Here is a 16,897-nt window from a genome sequence, read left to right as displayed (position 1 = left end):
CGGTTGAGACCATAGGGATACATAAAATAAAGCATAAACAACGGGCTAAGCGTCCCGTCAACGGATTCGAATCGGTTCTCTAAAGGACAGAAGATAATAATTCTTCCGCCTTCTCTGTCGGTTTGCTCATGGAGTGGGGGGCCACGAGAGGGGAAAACAGCTAGGCGGGCGTGTGCAGCTACCCCCACTCCATGGGAAGTGCAGAATAGAGGGCGGGAGAATTATTATCTTCCGTCCTTCACAGAACTGATTTAACTCTGTTCTGAACGTCGTGCGGAATCAGTCGTTTCCGAGAGATGAGAGTGGCGTAATGTGTACTCAGGATTATTTCAACATTCAGACCGCGTTGTTCGATCAGTGTACTTGCACCATACTCATCTGTGAACAATACACGAAGAGCAGCGTGTAGCTTGAAGAGAAACCGAGTTACTGAAATGAAAACATGTTCAAGGTGAATTTCGTGTCTCGAGTTTCCATTGTTTTGTGTACCTTTAGGTATCAGTGATGCCTATTTTAGCATCTGTGCATCGTGTGTCAGTTTCATTTTATTTTTTTTGCTGATCTTCGGTAAATGCGCAGTTGTATAGTTAGAAAGTTTATTCAGTCGGTTCAAACAGCTACAGCACACAAAGTGAATGTACGCTCGAGTGTTATTGCGGTGCGGATTTTTGGACTATAAGAGTGACGATCTAAATTACGTGAAACGTGCTTCGCTTCTCCAATAAACTTCAGATGTTGCAAGAACTACTACATGTAAAAGTTTCGAGCAGCCCAGAGTCGAGGTAACAATACTTATTTTAATTATTGTTTGATAATTCAAGGTGGTACATACAAAGCCGAACTTTCGTTCTTGCACAACACGCAATGAATACGAAACTGGACAACAGTAATAGTTAATTTGCAGACTGAAAAGCCATTTTATTAAATTAATCGAAATGTTCTGTTTTGTTTTTTACAGATCTAAGCAGAGACTTCCGAGTAATTTAACAATTTCTCGGCAACGTTGGTGAGTTTGCACGTGTTAGGTTATGGGTATTTCCCTGGGATTCCTCTGTCACGTGGTGTGGCGGTAACAATTGTTGCACAAATCTTCGATTTCTGAGCTGCATGGATAGGCTCATTCACGATCACAACTTGCTTGACCTTCAGTCGAATAATTTTTTTTTTCGCAATTCAATTTATCGTAGCTTACTTAAAGTTATAAATTTTGCACGTTGCTAAAAGTGGAATGAGTATCGCGACAGGCAACCATCACTTACTCGGCACTCGCGAGATCGAATTGCGTTTCACACTGCTGTAGTAATCTACGTTTGACTTTACCGATGATGTCGTTTAAGTGGTGGGTTCACCTGAGGATTGAACGTATTCAATTATTCACATTATTGTTAAATCGATAAAATTCCAAAGGCTGGCATAACGTAACGTAATGAAATTGCATCTTATATTATGTATCATTTTCAATCTTTAAACAGCCAACAAGTATTGATCAACTGCAGGCTTAGCTCGCTTAGAAAAATGCTAATCGGCATACAGGACGTTTTTAATCAATTTTACAAAAGGTTAATGTACCGATGGTCTGCCAAGTTTTACTACAATATTAGGGTTGGCGGAATGCAACTGCGATACTATATTCTGAGTAGGCAGACTATGATACAAAAACATTTTGCTCCCAACAGGTAACCAACGAAAATGTAAGTCGGTGACCACGGCGCAAATGATGAAGAATGATGTGTGTTGGAAAAAATGGAGAATCGTTTAGATCGAATATAGGTAACCGGGTAGGTAGGTGGACGTTTTGGGATACGTCACGGGGCTTATGCATGCGTGTGTGAGTCTCTTTTCCGTTGGATGGTTGCGTTGGGAAACAGGCAAGGGTAGGAAGGTCGCGATGTACCGTGATGTTACTAACTTTTATAATTCACAGCGTCAAACGATCACAGAAATTGTTTACCCAAATGACTCCGTATTCGAGTCTCTCGATCATTTGTGAGCATTTGAATATTAAAGAGATTGAATTTCCTATTTCTTGTCGCTTTGCAACCATTTTTCAATCGTCTCTCAATTCAATTCAATTCAATTATTTAGTCATTAGCGACCATTATTGCATGAGGTTGATCTCTGTGATCGTCTGAATGAGCAAAACGCATCTCTGGACCATCTATCGCGTTCCGTGGTACGCTAGATGGAGAGAAATGCTGAGCTCGAAGACTTCGCGTCGAAGAGGACCGCCGACCGTCACGCCACACAATAATGCATGCCCTCCAACCTCCCTCCCGATTTCGATTCGATTTATGATCTGAGAAGAACAATCCGCATAGCAATGTACCTAATTCAAAAAGATACAGATGTGGATTGGGTTTCTACAGAATTTATGGGCAAATCCCAGGTAATACAAATTTTTTGACAGTTTAATCTGTCGCGCCTTATTGCGCGTAGATTAATCATGAGAATTGGACGCAGCCTTTTGCGCGTAAATTAATAACGGGAATCGGACACGTTTTTTTACTCGTCGATTTTTCAAACAGTATATAAAAGAGTTACGCACTCTCGATGTGCTGATCTTTCAGCTCTTCTGTCAATTTTTTTACAAATAATAAAGTTTTCAAGTTCCACGGCGCCTTTTGCGCGTGGACTTGATATCTTTTAGTTATGAGAGAAAGCGTAGCATTTGAAACCCGGCGTTCAACGCGCTGGTACAAAAATCTCGATAGTGTACAGTGATAGTGGAAAATCTTGGCGTAAGTATTTATGAAATATATCTGAAATGTACAAAAACACTTATTTAACTGATCGCATTATTTTCTGTTTCAGGGCAACTTGACCAATTTTTTTAACAAACGCACTGAGAACTAAAGAATTTTCAGTCGAAAAAAATATTTACTTCAATAACCCAAAGCAAAGAGAGATGTCTATTTAAAAAATTTAGAATGTTTTTTATTGATCAATACAATCAATAATCGAAGCAGCGAATAGTAAAGAGAATATCTTGTTGAACTCCACCTATTTTTTGTGAGTGTATGGACTTGTGTGATTGCGCTAACCACATCTTCGTCTGTTTCAGCTAATCAAACTTTTTGTCTATTTCAGCCAATACAACTTTCAGTCTGTTTCAGTTAACCAAACCTTTTGTCTGTTTCAGCTAATCAAACTTTTTGTCTGTTTCAACTAATCAAACCTCTTGCCTGTTTCAGCTAATCTAATATTTGTCTGTTTCAGCTAATCAAATCTTTTGTCTGATTCAGCTAGCGAAAATTTTTTTCTGCTCCGAGTAATTAAAATTTTTGACCATTTCAGCTAATCAAACCTTTTGTCTGTTTCAGCCAATCAAACCTTTTGTCTGTTTCAGCCAATCAAACCTTTTGTCTGTTTCAGCCAATCAAACCTTCTTTCGGTTTCAGCTCATCAAACTTTTTGTCTGTTTCAGCTAATCAAACTTTTTGTCCGTTTCAGTTAATCAAACCTTTTGTCTGTTTCAGCTAATCAAACCTTTTGTCTGTTTCAGCTAATCAAACCTCTTGTCTGTTTCGGCTCATCAAACTTCCGGTCTATTTCAGTTCATAAAACTTTTAGTCACTTTCAGCTAATCAAACTCTTTGTCTGTTTCATCTAATCAAACCTCTTGCGTTTTCAGCTAACCAAACTTCTGTCTGTTGAAACTAACTAATTTATCTCTTTTTGGTTTGTCATTTTTTTTACTTATCTAAGCTAAGTATATTTTTGTCTGTATGGACATGTGTCAGTAATTATATTTTCATCTGTTTCAGGTAAATGAGTGTTATTAACTATACTACTGAAAAATTAACGTTTCCATTTTTAGGCATAGGTCTGGTTCAGGTCTGATTTAGTTTTATTCATTTAGTGATTATCTCATACATCATAAGAAAAAAAAACCCGTGCCCGAACATCTAAAAATAATCAGTGTTCGCTTATAAGATAAAAACAATCACCCTTCATACATAATTTAAACAACCATCTTCCATTGATAATTAAAACCGTCATCTTTAATCGATAATAAACAGTTAGCGGGTCATATTAACTGAAAAAGTTCGAACAAACTGCGAATATACGCAAGTAACAAATTGATTGGGAAAAACAGTTCACCATAATTAACACGTGAAACATTGTCATCCGCAATTTTTCGAAGAACGTAAGATCGATCTTGCTATTATTCTCCGTGGAGTAGGCCTACTGGGGATACCACGTAAAAAGAAACACGCCGTGTGCTCTACCGCTTGCGGTGGTGTGGAAACGAGCATAAATGAACTTATTTTCACTGGTCAAATGCTAACATATTGTAGTTTTTCAAATGAGAATTGTATTCTTGCGTAAATTTAACTTATTTTCAACAAAACTCGTGCCTCGATAATATTCCACGCACGTAGAATCGTAATACCTTCGGATTTCTCTAGTTTAGTCAGAGTGAATTTCACGTAAATACATTTTTGTCTTTGATAAATTTGATTTCTTAATTAAAGTCAAGAAGGTGCACATACGTTACCTTTGGCAATTCCAACATCTTTCTCCCCTGCTTGACGTTCCGCAATCGACACGAGTTGTTACAATAAAACACGAGATTTGAATACCAAATGAGCACATCTTCCATGACAAACGATAAACAAAAAAAATTATTAGGTGTTACCGGAAAAATGCGGAAATTCCGCATAAAATAGTATCGACTTTGTCGGGAATACATATTCTCAAACTCGAAATTCTTAACAATCAATACGTATGAGCATTTCGTACAGAGGGATGCGATCGTTCTTTTCTAGTTGTATCGCATAATTTGTCAAGTAAATTTCAGCACAAAGAGATATGCGGCCGATAATTGTTATAATTATTAAGAGATTGAAAAACGGGTGTCAATTTTATTACAAAATACAGACGGGAGCGTTTAATTACAGTTATTATGAAATAAGACACAATATTGTACAAGTATATCATAAATGCAGTTGTTTACACTGCAATATTTTTAATGACATACATAGCTTCGTTGTCACAGCCAAAGAGTAATGTGGACCTGTCAACATCGATTGTATTTATTGGCTTGTGAAGCGTTGCACACAGTGACGTTACATTCACTTTTCCTTTTGTACTGATTGTGTTGAGCCAATGCGTGTCCCCTGAATCTGTAATATAATTACACATATTAATCATAATTAAAAAGAAATTACGGTGACTTCGTTGTCTCAAATGATCCAATCTTAAAAGTGGAATAAAGTATAGTAACAGAAAAATTGAGAACTCGCGCGCTATAACAATCACCTAATTTCAATTTGGTGTTCTGTGCATTGTTCCAGTGCCATAGCTGTCCACTTGACGAGCACGAAAACAAATTTTCTGGTCTATCAGGATGAAATTTTATTTCGCTGACCGAGCTGGAATGGGCATTTAATTGAGAAACCGGATATGTGTTATGCCTCAAATCCCACACTGTCAGGCTACCGTCACCGCCACCAGCAACTACAATGTGTCTCTGTGTAGGATGATGTGCTAAACTTGTGGCTTCGGTCTGAGAAAATAAATAGAACAAATTTTGAGTTATGAAATCAGTTGCCACTTCGACAAATGAAAAAGTATTTAAAATCTTACCTTTGTATTTGCAGAGAGTATAAAAGTAGTAGAGGGAACATCCTGGTTGTTTCTTAAATCCCATACTTTCATGTGCCCCAATAAATTTCCTGTCAAAACTTCACTATGCCTTAGAAAATCAACACAGTGCATGGAACAGCTATCTGATTTTTCTAAAAAAAAAATAAAGTAGGCAAAAATTTGGCAAGTTGGATACAATTTCGCCAGATAAATGAATATTCATTAGTGATTTTAATCTGATATTCTTTTTTACTTTCTGTTTACTTACCAATTGTTCTCACCGGAATTTTTTGATTGGCTGTTAACAAGTTGATCGTACCATCTTCTCCCACTGTGACTATGTCTTGCTCGAAAGTTGAGATGGCCGTACATGAAGCGTAATCCGATGCTCTGAAATTGTTCAACGTAATGTTTAGAGTCTAATAAACGGATTCAGTCAAATGTTGGATTCTCAGATGCTTGAGCAAAGGGAATCATATAAATGGGAAATAAAATTTCTTACGGAAATTTATGTAAAAAATTCCATGACAACCGTTCCTTGAATTGTGCATATGGATTTTCTTGAATTTGTAACAATTGTACCGTACCAATAGAGGATGATGCCACGAACAGATCCTTGCTGATAAACTTAAACACAGAAAATTATGAAAATGAAAAACCAACTTTGTTTTAGGATGAAATACCGAATATAGTTTACAAAATTACTGTTTATAGCGTTGTAATATCTGATCGTTATTTAATGCTCATCTATACTTATTACCCTTAATTCTGTAACGTCGCCGAGAAATGCGTGGGATGATATTATCACTGGATAAGACTCGTCGTCTTCTTCATTTGTGTCGAATGTCCAATATGTTATATGGTTCACCTGTGTGATTTGATCATATTATAAAAGCTGAATGAATAAAAATTCAAAATGCTATGGCTATTTGCATAGCAGAGTGACAGTACTGATGGATTCAGGTTCTACCCTTAGTTGCATTGTTTTGAAGTCCATGAACATGATAGGTAACGTATATGATGGTTTTGGACAGCGATAAAATACGATTACTCATGAACTTTGGCAACGGTATATGAGAGCGCAAATTAATCCTAAGCTTAACCCCTGTGTAAACGCCCGCATTCAATCAAAAACTCCGGGTTTCTTTCTTCGTTATTACAGTTTGCTTGACTGTTGTGATTAATTTGCAAGAAATGAAGAAACACGTAATACCAGAGAAATACATCTAAAGTATCGAAAATTCGTGAATCAAAAATCATATCCAAGAATGTAAATAATACTTTAAATTGCTGTAAAACAAACTACTGAATAATAAATAGGTGATCGGCGTAATTTCTAACCTATCACCTAACCCTACCGGATTATCCCAGCTTCCAGTTAAAAACGATTTTGCTTCAACAAAGTCCTCGGGTTTCCATCTGATCTTTGATACTTTTTCGGAAATAAATGTTCCATGAATATTTTCACTCATTTTAATTGCCACAACCTAGATATCTTGTATCTGCTTATTTGAATTCTGATTGTTGAGGTTATCAAAACCGTTTTTCCCTCAAACCATTCTGCCACTACTCGGCTCTCGACAAAAACTGCGCACGCATCATGAATAAAGGACTGTGGCCCACTGATCTCATTTGGAAACGGAAGGCTTAAAAGAAGCTACCGGTTGGCTGATTTTTAAATATTAACCAATCATATGAGTCTTTCAATACTTTCGTTTCTGAAATGTGGTAAATAAAACACACCCACCGAGGATGGGTGTTGATTTGGAGTCAGGTTAAAGGCGGCCAGTCGGGTTGAACTTTGATGTATGTACCATGAAATAGTTGTGGCAAATTTCTTTGATACTAATTTATCAGTACTATTGTTTTCTGGAATTATCTTTTAGTCACATCCGGTTCACACCGCTAATCGAACTTTAACCCGACTCAAACGACTGACACTCTCTGTCACGTCTAGCAAATACAGCCTCATTGCTCCGTTTTCCAGTTGTTATACCTATGTTAAAAGTATAAAATACGAGCTATATTTTGACTATTTGAACAAGAATAATATTCTGACTTTGTGAACTGTTCTCAATCTTGAGAAAACAAAAAAAGATTCATAGCGATTCAATCTATAGTATCCGTGATTCAATTTCCGAGCAATGAGGTTTTAAATACTGGATTCAACGGGGCACCCAATCATAAATCTTAAACAGTGAAAGGGTCTTATCATACGACGTCATCACACGTGAAGGGACATGATGACGTAGCGTGTGACGTGCTTTCCAAAAAAATTGAATAGCGCTGGATGAAAGTCATACATATATACCTATTTATGCTAGTGTAGGTTAGGTAGAGGCGTAGGCGAGATGCATCACGTGTATGCGTACTTATAGCACCCGCACACATACCCATACATACATAGGTATACAGCATGCATGCATACGTCATCTAGTATTCTGCGTGCGTGTGCCCCAGTGTCCGTAGTCGCAAGTTGGTCGCTGGGCTGCGTTCCGCGGTTAGAGAGCCGAAAAGTTTTTCGACATATTCAACGCCTTTCGCAACACATTATCAACTTTATCTTTTAACGAAAATCAACTCCATAATTACAGTCAGCTCAGTTTTTAATCAGCGTATGCGACACTGACCTAGCGCAGGTCAGTGATCTCGTAAAATTACATCGAGATGTTAACTTTACAACAACTTTCCGGCTACTAGATACTAAACGAACCTGCTTCTCATCAAAGCGTCTGTAAATTGAATGTGAATAGTACATCCCATCGATATACAATTCGTCATATTGACACATGTATTCACGTCCGTTTGATATCCGATATTGCACTTTGGACAGGTTGTTAATACAACACTGTTGTGATCGATTGCGAACGTATGTTACGAAGGACACGTTTGTGAGTCAATCGATCTCTAACCTTACGTATGTTCAGGATGTAATGTGTTTATAAATGTTATCTTATCACCGGTGGCATTACTACTGTTATTACATCGATGTAAACGATTTCTATTTCCTTATAGTGCATCGTGTTTGCGCGATACGTCAACTGCAATTTAAGTTCGAAATCTCATCCACCTAATTCTCTGTTACTTGCAAGAAAAACAACATTATTATTTCCTCACTTGCCACTTGGTCATTATTACGCTGAAATATTTCGGTGAAACACCTTTGTACACATACATTATGGTCATTCATCTTTTGCTAATATTAACACATATCTTTCCATGTTCTCTGAAGTCCTCATCTGTTTTCCCAAACCAGTCAAGTATTTAATTTTGTATTTAATCAGCTGGATAATTGTGTTCTATTAGCTTACCTCTCATTCCACGTAGTTATTCTCAAGTGTTGACGTGTACTCGTTAGCAGTTTAAAGAATTTCCCAAACAGGCACCTGTCTATTATTTTTTAATCATTATCACAATTATTAATAATATTACTGTTATAGTAATTTATAACTTCTCTTGTCTTAATTTTTAGAAACTGAAGCAACAAAATGGAATTAAAATGTTCAGTCCAGTCATACGAGTGGGGGAAACGTGGTATCGAAAGTACTGTAGCAAATTTGGTCAAGGCAGCAAATCCAGATTTTTCCTTAGACGAGAGCAAGCCTTACGCAGAGCTTTGGATGGGCACGCATCCCAATGGACCATCATATTTGAAGGAGGGGAACAAATTATTGGCCGAATATATTGAAGAGCACAACCATATGCTGGGCAATGGTGTAAAAGAAACGTTCGGCCCTCAACTGCCATTTTTATTAAAAGTTTTGTCGATTAACAAGGCTTTGTCAATCCAAGCTCATCCCAACAAGGTGAAAACTTTATTTCCCACCGATGCCGACCATTGAATCGAAAATTTTGAGTCTACAAAGTAATAACACTGGTTTTAGGAAGACGCTGAGAGGCTTCACAAGCTGAACCCTGGCGTTTACAAAGATCCAAATCACAAGCCAGAACTAGCGATTGCTCTTACCCCGTTTGAAGCTCTGTGCGGATTTCGTCCAATATCTGAAATCAAGCAGTTCTTTAAGGTTGTTCCAGAATTCCGTGCTGTTGTAGGAGAAGATAAAATATTGGAACTGGTTAATTCGGATGAAGTAGGTCTTCATGCAGCTCTCAAAAACTGCTTCAAAAATATTATGACCTGTGATCCAGGATTTGTTGCATTGCAACTCAAAAAATTACTGAACAGACTATCGCACTTAGGTTGGTATTCAGGCATCTGTGTTGAATAATCTTGTAACTTCTACCCATGATTTTACAGGCCAAGTTGTCTTGTTTCAGATGAATCAGGTAGGCAAGCCCTCAATGGCAGCTTGCTAGAGAAATTACACTCTGAGTTTCCTGGAGATGTCGGATGCTTTGGTGTTTACTTGTTTAATTGGGTAACGCTACAGCCTGGGGAAGCTTTATTTCTAGGACCTAACGAGCCTCATGCATATCTTTCGGGTGGTGAGCGAGTCCTTCCAAATTTCTGTCATTGAAATTTTTCAGTATCTACTTCTTTATTCAGAAATATTTTCAGTTTAGTAAATACACATTCTTTGTTTTATTATGGTAATAATGAATATAATAACTTTTGCTATTTATATTTAGATTGTATCGAGTGTATGGCTTGCTCAGACAATGTTGTAAGAGCAGGATTAACCCCAAAACCAAAAGATGTAAATACATTAGTAGATATGTTGACATACAACTGTGAGCCAGCATCTGCCAAAAGGTTTCAACCGTCACGGGAAGATGAGTGTACAGAAATATTCAGACCTCCAGTTCCTGATTTTGCAGTTGCAAAGATTACTGTGAGTGCTTTATTATTTTATGTCAATTCAGCGTAATATCAATGTACACAAGTTTAATCGAAATATGTTGCAGATACCACCTGGAAGAGCAGTATACAATTTAATACCAAGAAGTACAGGCAGCATTTTAATTATTGTCAATGGCAAGGCAGAGATTGGCCCCTCCATAGTTCTTACACGAGGCTCCGCGATATTCATACCAGCTAACGAGAAGATTACCATCAAAGTGCTATGCGGTTGTCATCCAATGCTCATGTTTCAAGCAATGGTAAACCTTTGAGGATAACAAACGCCTTGTAATAAAATTGGAACATATGCGACTTATGGACACATTCGGGAGATTAGATGATGTCTCATATATGAACAGCGTTGGGCTAGGTACATTCCACACTTTCTTAAAATATCTAAGTATGGAAATGTAATAGAAATCGAAGAACTTATTAAAAAAAGTGGCATTTGTTATCTACATTACCCATCAGAGCAATTGCATTCATACCGTGCACAACACTGTCGACTTTTCAATTTACCGATAATATTGCTTTGAATCTTTACACAGCGATTAGTGTCGGTGAACTGGAAAACTCACATCGATTACAGATTCGATCATCCAATATGTTCCTAGTCGGTAAACTTGCTTGTTTGTACCTGATAATTGTGAAAGTTTTTCAAAATGAATTTTGCTCTATCAATCGTTTTGATATTGTAACATACAGACGATAAGTTGGTGTAACAAGCTTACCACTCTCGATGAGGGTATAAAGTAATCTTACAACGTCACTACTAGATATATTGACGAAATTTCAAATAAAAGTTTTAGATTGATCTATGTATTTGATTGAGACTTTTTCGATTTCAGTTGCATTCAATTGTTGAGTTAAATCGAAAGAGTCGAAGCTTCTCCCGAGAATGCAAGTCTCAATGTCAAACAGACGGAAGCCCTAATTTCTAAGCATCGTGTAAATTGTGTACATATTTTTAATGAAAGCTTTGTGCATTGTCATCGTGTAAGCCGTTCGATAAGAATTTTATCGACATTTTTAGTTGTTTCTTCTCATAATAACTTATTAGTAAGAATATATTTTTTTAGCTATTAAACAAGAATGACTAAACCCATGATGCTGTAGATATACCTCCAGTACTTTGCCCATTAATTTTTTTCCGTTTGTTTGATATTTACAGTCCCAGCTGCGGAGTCGTAGTCAAGAAACTTCCGATTCTAAGTCAACATAACACGGCGATTTTTCAAATTTGCCTACCAAACGAGTCATATCACGATCCGTTTGACATGACGCCAGAGTCCGGGCAAGCTCAATAGTGAAAAGTGTAAAAAAAAAAAACAATTTCCGCAAAAGTCTTTTTTCTAAAAGATTTGTCGTACGATTGTCATGTCGAGGTTCTGCAATGCTTAACGCTAAAGTTCATTGCAAAAAGGTGCGTGCGTATCAATTCTTATACCAATTCTTGTTTGTGCCATATTAATCCATCAAGTTGTTTACACAATTAGTAATTCCGTATTATTCACCAGCAATCAATTGTCAGAAATCACTCTACCGGTGTTGTACACAACAGGTATAATATTCTACTTGATCATCACGCTACGTATGTACAGTAATTACAGGTTGCACGTATGTAATAACAGTCCATGTATGGTTACCGTGTACATACACCTACCCATGTGCGTTGAAATCCTCTGCAGAGGACTCATTAGATGGCTGTAATAAAACCCGATGCTTTATTGTAGTCGTCTATTTGTTGCCGCGGACAAGTGTGCGCGAGTGATATTAAGACGCACACAACTGTGGCCATTCCTCGTTTGCGGGAAGACTTGAACCGCGGTATAAAACAAGTCGTTCATCAGATTCAACAATCACATGCCTCAGCGCATTTGCCAAGTTAGTGTTCCTCAAATATTACAAAAATTTAAAAGAACTCTGAAATTAAATTGAATTTAAAAAAACTTTATTGTGACAATATTTTATTCGTAAATTAGACGCACAGCGAGATTTACTGTATCCTTTAGTGAATTATTTTAGTGTCATTTCAACATTCAGACATTGAGTATTGAAGAATTGATCACGGTTTTTCACCGAGGCGAGCCTTACATTAATTGCACGGTTGGTATAATATTCAATTTCAATATCGAAACTATCGTGGCAAGTATAATTATTTAATGAAAAACGAACGCGATCAGCGATTATACAGTAATCTGCAGTATACAGAGTGTTTCATTTTGAAACTAAACAATATACGAAATATTGTTTACTACAAAATATTCATGGTTTAAAGGGGGGCGGGGGAATACGAGAGTGTCAGACTTTTCGTTAGTGGAATACCCTGGGTCAAGTGAAGGTCAACTTGGTTTTTTTTAAATATCATTGCCTTGAGAAGTATCAACGATAAGAACAAGATACCGTTAAATAAGTACACACGAACGATTTGAACTAAAGTTGGGAAATAAAAAAAAAAAAAATTGCGCTATTTTTTGGTAACAAGTACAACCTTATAAACTTCACGTAGAGAACTATTCTTATAGTTTCCGGTATTAGAATACTCGAGTCCTCAAGTATTTCCACTGACCCAATGACACTGCTGGGTAAAATGCTTCAATTAAGCTACTTAAAATAAGAAATTGATAATGTTTTTAAAAACATAATTTAAATGGGTAAATGCGAATGATTACTTTGACAAGATTTAAAATGTTAAATGCAAAATTCCATTCATATTTTAAATGAAACCATTTCAAATATTACCCAACAGTGCCAGACGAGTTTAGTTGGTTAATTCGTAGTACTTTATCACACAGAATTTGATACCCTTTCAGATGCCTGTACAAAAAATGTACTTTTCCAGCTAGGGAAAAAAAACAACATTTTTTCGTATATTGTTTAGTTTCGGAGTAATCTGGGACGATCAAAATGAAATACTCTGCAGTTGTTCAGTTATCCTAAGGATAAATAGTCAGGACGTGATACATCATCGCATATCCGGGATTCCGATGACGATCACTCGTCGTCAGGTGTTACTAACTACTGTAATCCGCATAGTGTGCATGCAATAATTTGGTCTGAACATGAAATACGTTTTTATACGGTCAGAAATATAGGGAGGAAAACAATTATCTCTATTAATGTAAGCGGACATAAAAGAAGAGTTAAACGTTTCTTCTAAAAAATAGTTTATCGACCGGCGTGACTGCATAAAGTTGGAAGAAATAGTACAAAACTCATCAGGATACAGTTACGTACTTAAATATCGCTAATATGTATGAGTGCCAATTTAAGTACGTACAGCGTTACCGAAGACGACCATCAGCCTCGGGTTATTCTCATCTGGCATGTTTTTTTTGTCAGTCTATAGATATTAATGATACAATATTCCCAACGGATTTGCATTTTGGCCTTCACCTTGCGAAGATATATACCTATACTTGACGTTATACGTATAGAGAGGGCAATTATCTCAATGTATTACATTTACCGCGGTATTATACAGCAATGGTAATCAGCTTTCGGGTAGTGTTCATCTTTTGCCGAGCTATAATAAGTATGAAATAAATTGAAAAAAAAAAAACATAAAAATTATAACCGGACCGACTATCGTAACATAAGAATCTTGAATTGCAAAATATTAATTTGAATATTTAGCATTTACCGCCGGATGCAAAACTGACTTCATCAATTACTATCCATGTAAAATAACGCAGCATTGTTCTTCGAGATTTATTATACGCCATAAATGTATTGTGTAAATAAGACAGATGCGAGAATGGGAATTAAATTATTCAGAAATCATTCGCGAACTAACGTGACGCGGACCATTTCGTCGTGCCAAGCTGTTTCGTTGAAATATTTTTGTTTTCGCTGTTTGTTTACCGAACAGTTGAGAGATCCGATAACTCAGAGATCAGCGATTAACCGGAAAATTTTTACTATAACCAGCTCTCATTTTACAATAGCGTGTTATTAATATGTTTATTTTTTTTCTTTTGTTTTTGTGAGTATCGATAATTACCTTTCCGAGAAAACACAAATAAAGTTAACAAGCCGGAATTTCTATTTTCAAAAGGATTAATCAGCTGTGATGATATGTTTAATTCATTAACATTTGTTTCCCATACCAGGGACTTGTAGATTTCTAAAAGTTGAAAAAATAATCGCTTCAGACGCACTTTATCGGCATTACGTTCTTGGAAACATAATCCATAATCTATACTCAACGGTAAGTATGAACTTGTGAATATCATCTGGGTCATTATAAACAATAATATTATTTGTAAGTCGAGTTCTGCGAATTGTCAATCCCATTAATTATAACGTTGGTCAAATATATGTAAATATTTATATCATGTAGTGATAAATACTATACACATATTTAAATCGTAACATTAGCACTGGTGGACTGTAATTATTATCTGTTTTTGGAACGTTTGAAATATACTGATACGACGTAATGAATAATTCATGTATATCGCGTTATAGTTATACGTTTACCAATGTATCATGTGGATATACCGTGTACATCACAAAGTGCGCAATTACGTTCGTAAAAAAGGCGTATTTTTCTTTTATTCACACAATTTTCTTACGACGATCGGTAATGACCATGTTTCAGTAACATTGCACGTGGACTAGTACTCTACACTATGACTCAACCTTTGGCCTTTATTGTGCTCATCGTGGCCGTAGGAATCTGCGAAATCAGTTACGCCAGGGTCATGGACAGGCCACGGTGGATACAGTGCCAAAGTAACTCGGAGTGTACGCCCGGATATTGTTGTACAATCGGTAAGACGCAGACTGTACTTTCAAGCATCTCAATTATCGTTCAGTCCCAACACTTCGAAACTCTTGGGAGATTTGTCCGAATCAACTGAAGGACGCACCATTATTTCTATTCCACGTGAAACGATGCAACAGTCGGAATTTGTAATTTTGTTACAAATATACACGTATTTTTATGTTGAAAACGTTGCGGAGCGTAAATCTGAAAATCTCATTTTAACGCCTTTGCAATTCTTATCGCATGGCATAGTTACATGGAATGAAAAAATTTGCGAAGCTTCTGAATTGTGAAGATTTTCGTTCGAGTCATTTAAAATACAAAGGGAACTATGCCGCAGTACGGAAGCTGGAATAATGTATTTTGTGACAAGGGACAAATGTTGGCGGCTGCGACGAGTGTGAAGTTTGCGCCTGAGCGAAGCAAGGGCGACAATCACACGAGTTGCGATTGCCAACTTTTGGCCCGAGTCACACACGATAGTTTTTATAACAAGCGAATGAAAAGTCTCGGGACTTTGGGAGGCAGTTTTGCTGAACGCGGGTGGTCAATTTCTTCTGCCTGGGGATAAAAGTGAAGCAATCGTGGACTGCGCATGCGCCATCCTATCTTTACAAGACTGGAATGAAATTAGCCAATTTCGTCCCGTTAAACTGCTACGCAAAGCCCGACTTTTCATACACGCGTGATAAAATCGATTTTGTGAGTCGACGGTAAATCTCAGCAGGTAATTAATTATTCATGCCGGAATTTTGTTTCTTCTGCCGTGAAGAGTTTGGCACCGAAACGACATAATATAGTTATATAAGTAGGTATGCAATACGCATCGTAACATTGAATTTTCGCACGTGTGTTAATTAAGGAAAACAGAAATTCAGCATTCCGCAGTGCAAGCTGATGCACGACATCGGCGACGTTTGTCGACCGGATGGTTCGATAACTCTAAATACCACATTGATGTACCCGGATGGATCTCAGATTGAACTTACCGAAGTCCACGATATGTTTTGCCCCTGTGGATACGGGCTGAGTTGTGATCGTCGAGATGCCGTATGCCGCGATCCGAGTCAGGAAAGAGGATTCAATCACTTGCCGGGAGAAGCAATTACCGAGGACGATTAATTGCAATGCTGAATTTCGAACGAGAAATGCGTTAAAATAATTGCCTAATCGCTGAACAAACAAATGATAATTGGCTGGTTAATAGATTATAAAAAGTGATTGAAAAACATCGATGTATTGCTTTGAAATACCGGTGACTGTATAGTATTATATTCATACGGATGTACGTGGAAATTCCGTAATGATCGAATCAATATAGCATTTGTATCAATTGCTGGTGAAGAAATTGTGCAACCCAGTAACTATAACGGTAGAGCGACTGGTGCCCCTGTCCCAGGAGTAACGCATCATATTATGATCCAGGGGATAACATTCTAAGATGAGTGAAAAAAAATATATTAATTATTCAACGATTACCCCATTCGAAGATTGCATTAATTTGTATAATTGAAATAAAAACCAATTTATATTACCAAAAGCATACCGATAATTGGTATTCGATCACGTCTTTCCTGTCATTGTCATATGCGTTCAAACGTTTTTTCTCGTGTAGCGAAGTCGAGACGAGGCCTCTCAATTTGACCCTGGCGGTTTTCCAAATCGATCATGACTTTGCATTAAAAAAAAATCCGAACGGATTGGCCTTACTTTTTTGCGATTTTTGGAAAGAAAAA

The 16,897-nt window shown here is 37.1% G+C and overlaps 2 protein-coding genes and 1 long non-coding RNA gene across 11 annotated transcripts; 2 read left to right on the top strand and 1 right to left on the bottom strand.

Moving 5' to 3' along the window:
• Positions 1 to 4,841: 4,841 nt before the first annotated feature.
• LOC124305890 (nucleoporin Nup43) lies at positions 4,842 to 7,198 on the bottom strand. Its single transcript, XM_046765866.1, has 7 exons — positions 6,948 to 7,198; positions 6,350 to 6,457; positions 6,092 to 6,216; positions 5,858 to 5,979; positions 5,590 to 5,741; positions 5,263 to 5,509; positions 4,842 to 5,126 (listed from the first exon to the last, which is right to left on the bottom strand). The coding sequence occupies exons 1-7, from the start codon at positions 7,059 to 7,061 to the stop codon at positions 4,954 to 4,956; spliced, it is 1,041 nt and encodes a 346-aa protein (XP_046621822.1). The 5' UTR covers positions 7,062 to 7,198; the 3' UTR covers positions 4,842 to 4,953.
• Positions 7,199 to 7,285: 87 nt separating this feature from the next.
• LOC124305889 (mannose-6-phosphate isomerase) lies at positions 7,286 to 11,416 on the top strand. 9 transcript variants are annotated; one of them, XM_046765859.1, is made up of 6 exons: positions 7,286 to 7,395; positions 9,062 to 9,395; positions 9,474 to 9,789; positions 9,868 to 10,035; positions 10,180 to 10,382; positions 10,456 to 11,416. In XM_046765859.1, exons 2-6 carry the CDS (start codon positions 9,078 to 9,080, stop codon positions 10,660 to 10,662), a joined length of 1,212 nt encoding a protein of 403 aa, XP_046621815.1. In that variant the 5' UTR covers positions 7,286 to 7,395; positions 9,062 to 9,077; the 3' UTR covers positions 10,663 to 11,416. The 9 variants fall into 9 exon arrangements, with proteins under 9 accessions (XP_046621815.1, XP_046621812.1, XP_046621813.1 ...); XM_046765856.1 differs by lacking the exon at positions 7,286 to 7,395 and adding an exon at positions 8,020 to 8,228; XM_046765857.1 differs by lacking the exon at positions 7,286 to 7,395 and adding an exon at positions 8,020 to 8,334.
• Positions 11,417 to 12,280: 864 nt separating this feature from the next.
• On the top strand, positions 12,281 to 15,033 carry LOC124305892 (uncharacterized). The gene is made up of 3 exons (XR_006908469.1): positions 12,281 to 12,496; positions 14,503 to 14,600; positions 14,994 to 15,033. It is a non-coding gene; the product is annotated as an uncharacterized LOC124305892 (long non-coding RNA).
• Positions 15,034 to 16,897: the final 1,864 nt, after the last annotated feature.

The sequence above is a fragment of the Neodiprion virginianus genome, chromosome 5 (genome assembly GCF_021901495.1).
Source record: "Neodiprion virginianus isolate iyNeoVirg1 chromosome 5, iyNeoVirg1.1, whole genome shotgun sequence".
Lineage (NCBI taxonomy): Eukaryota > Metazoa > Arthropoda > Insecta > Hymenoptera > Diprionidae > Neodiprion > Neodiprion virginianus.
Note: the sequence above shows the minus strand (reverse complement) of the source record. Positions and strands in the feature narration are given on the sequence as shown.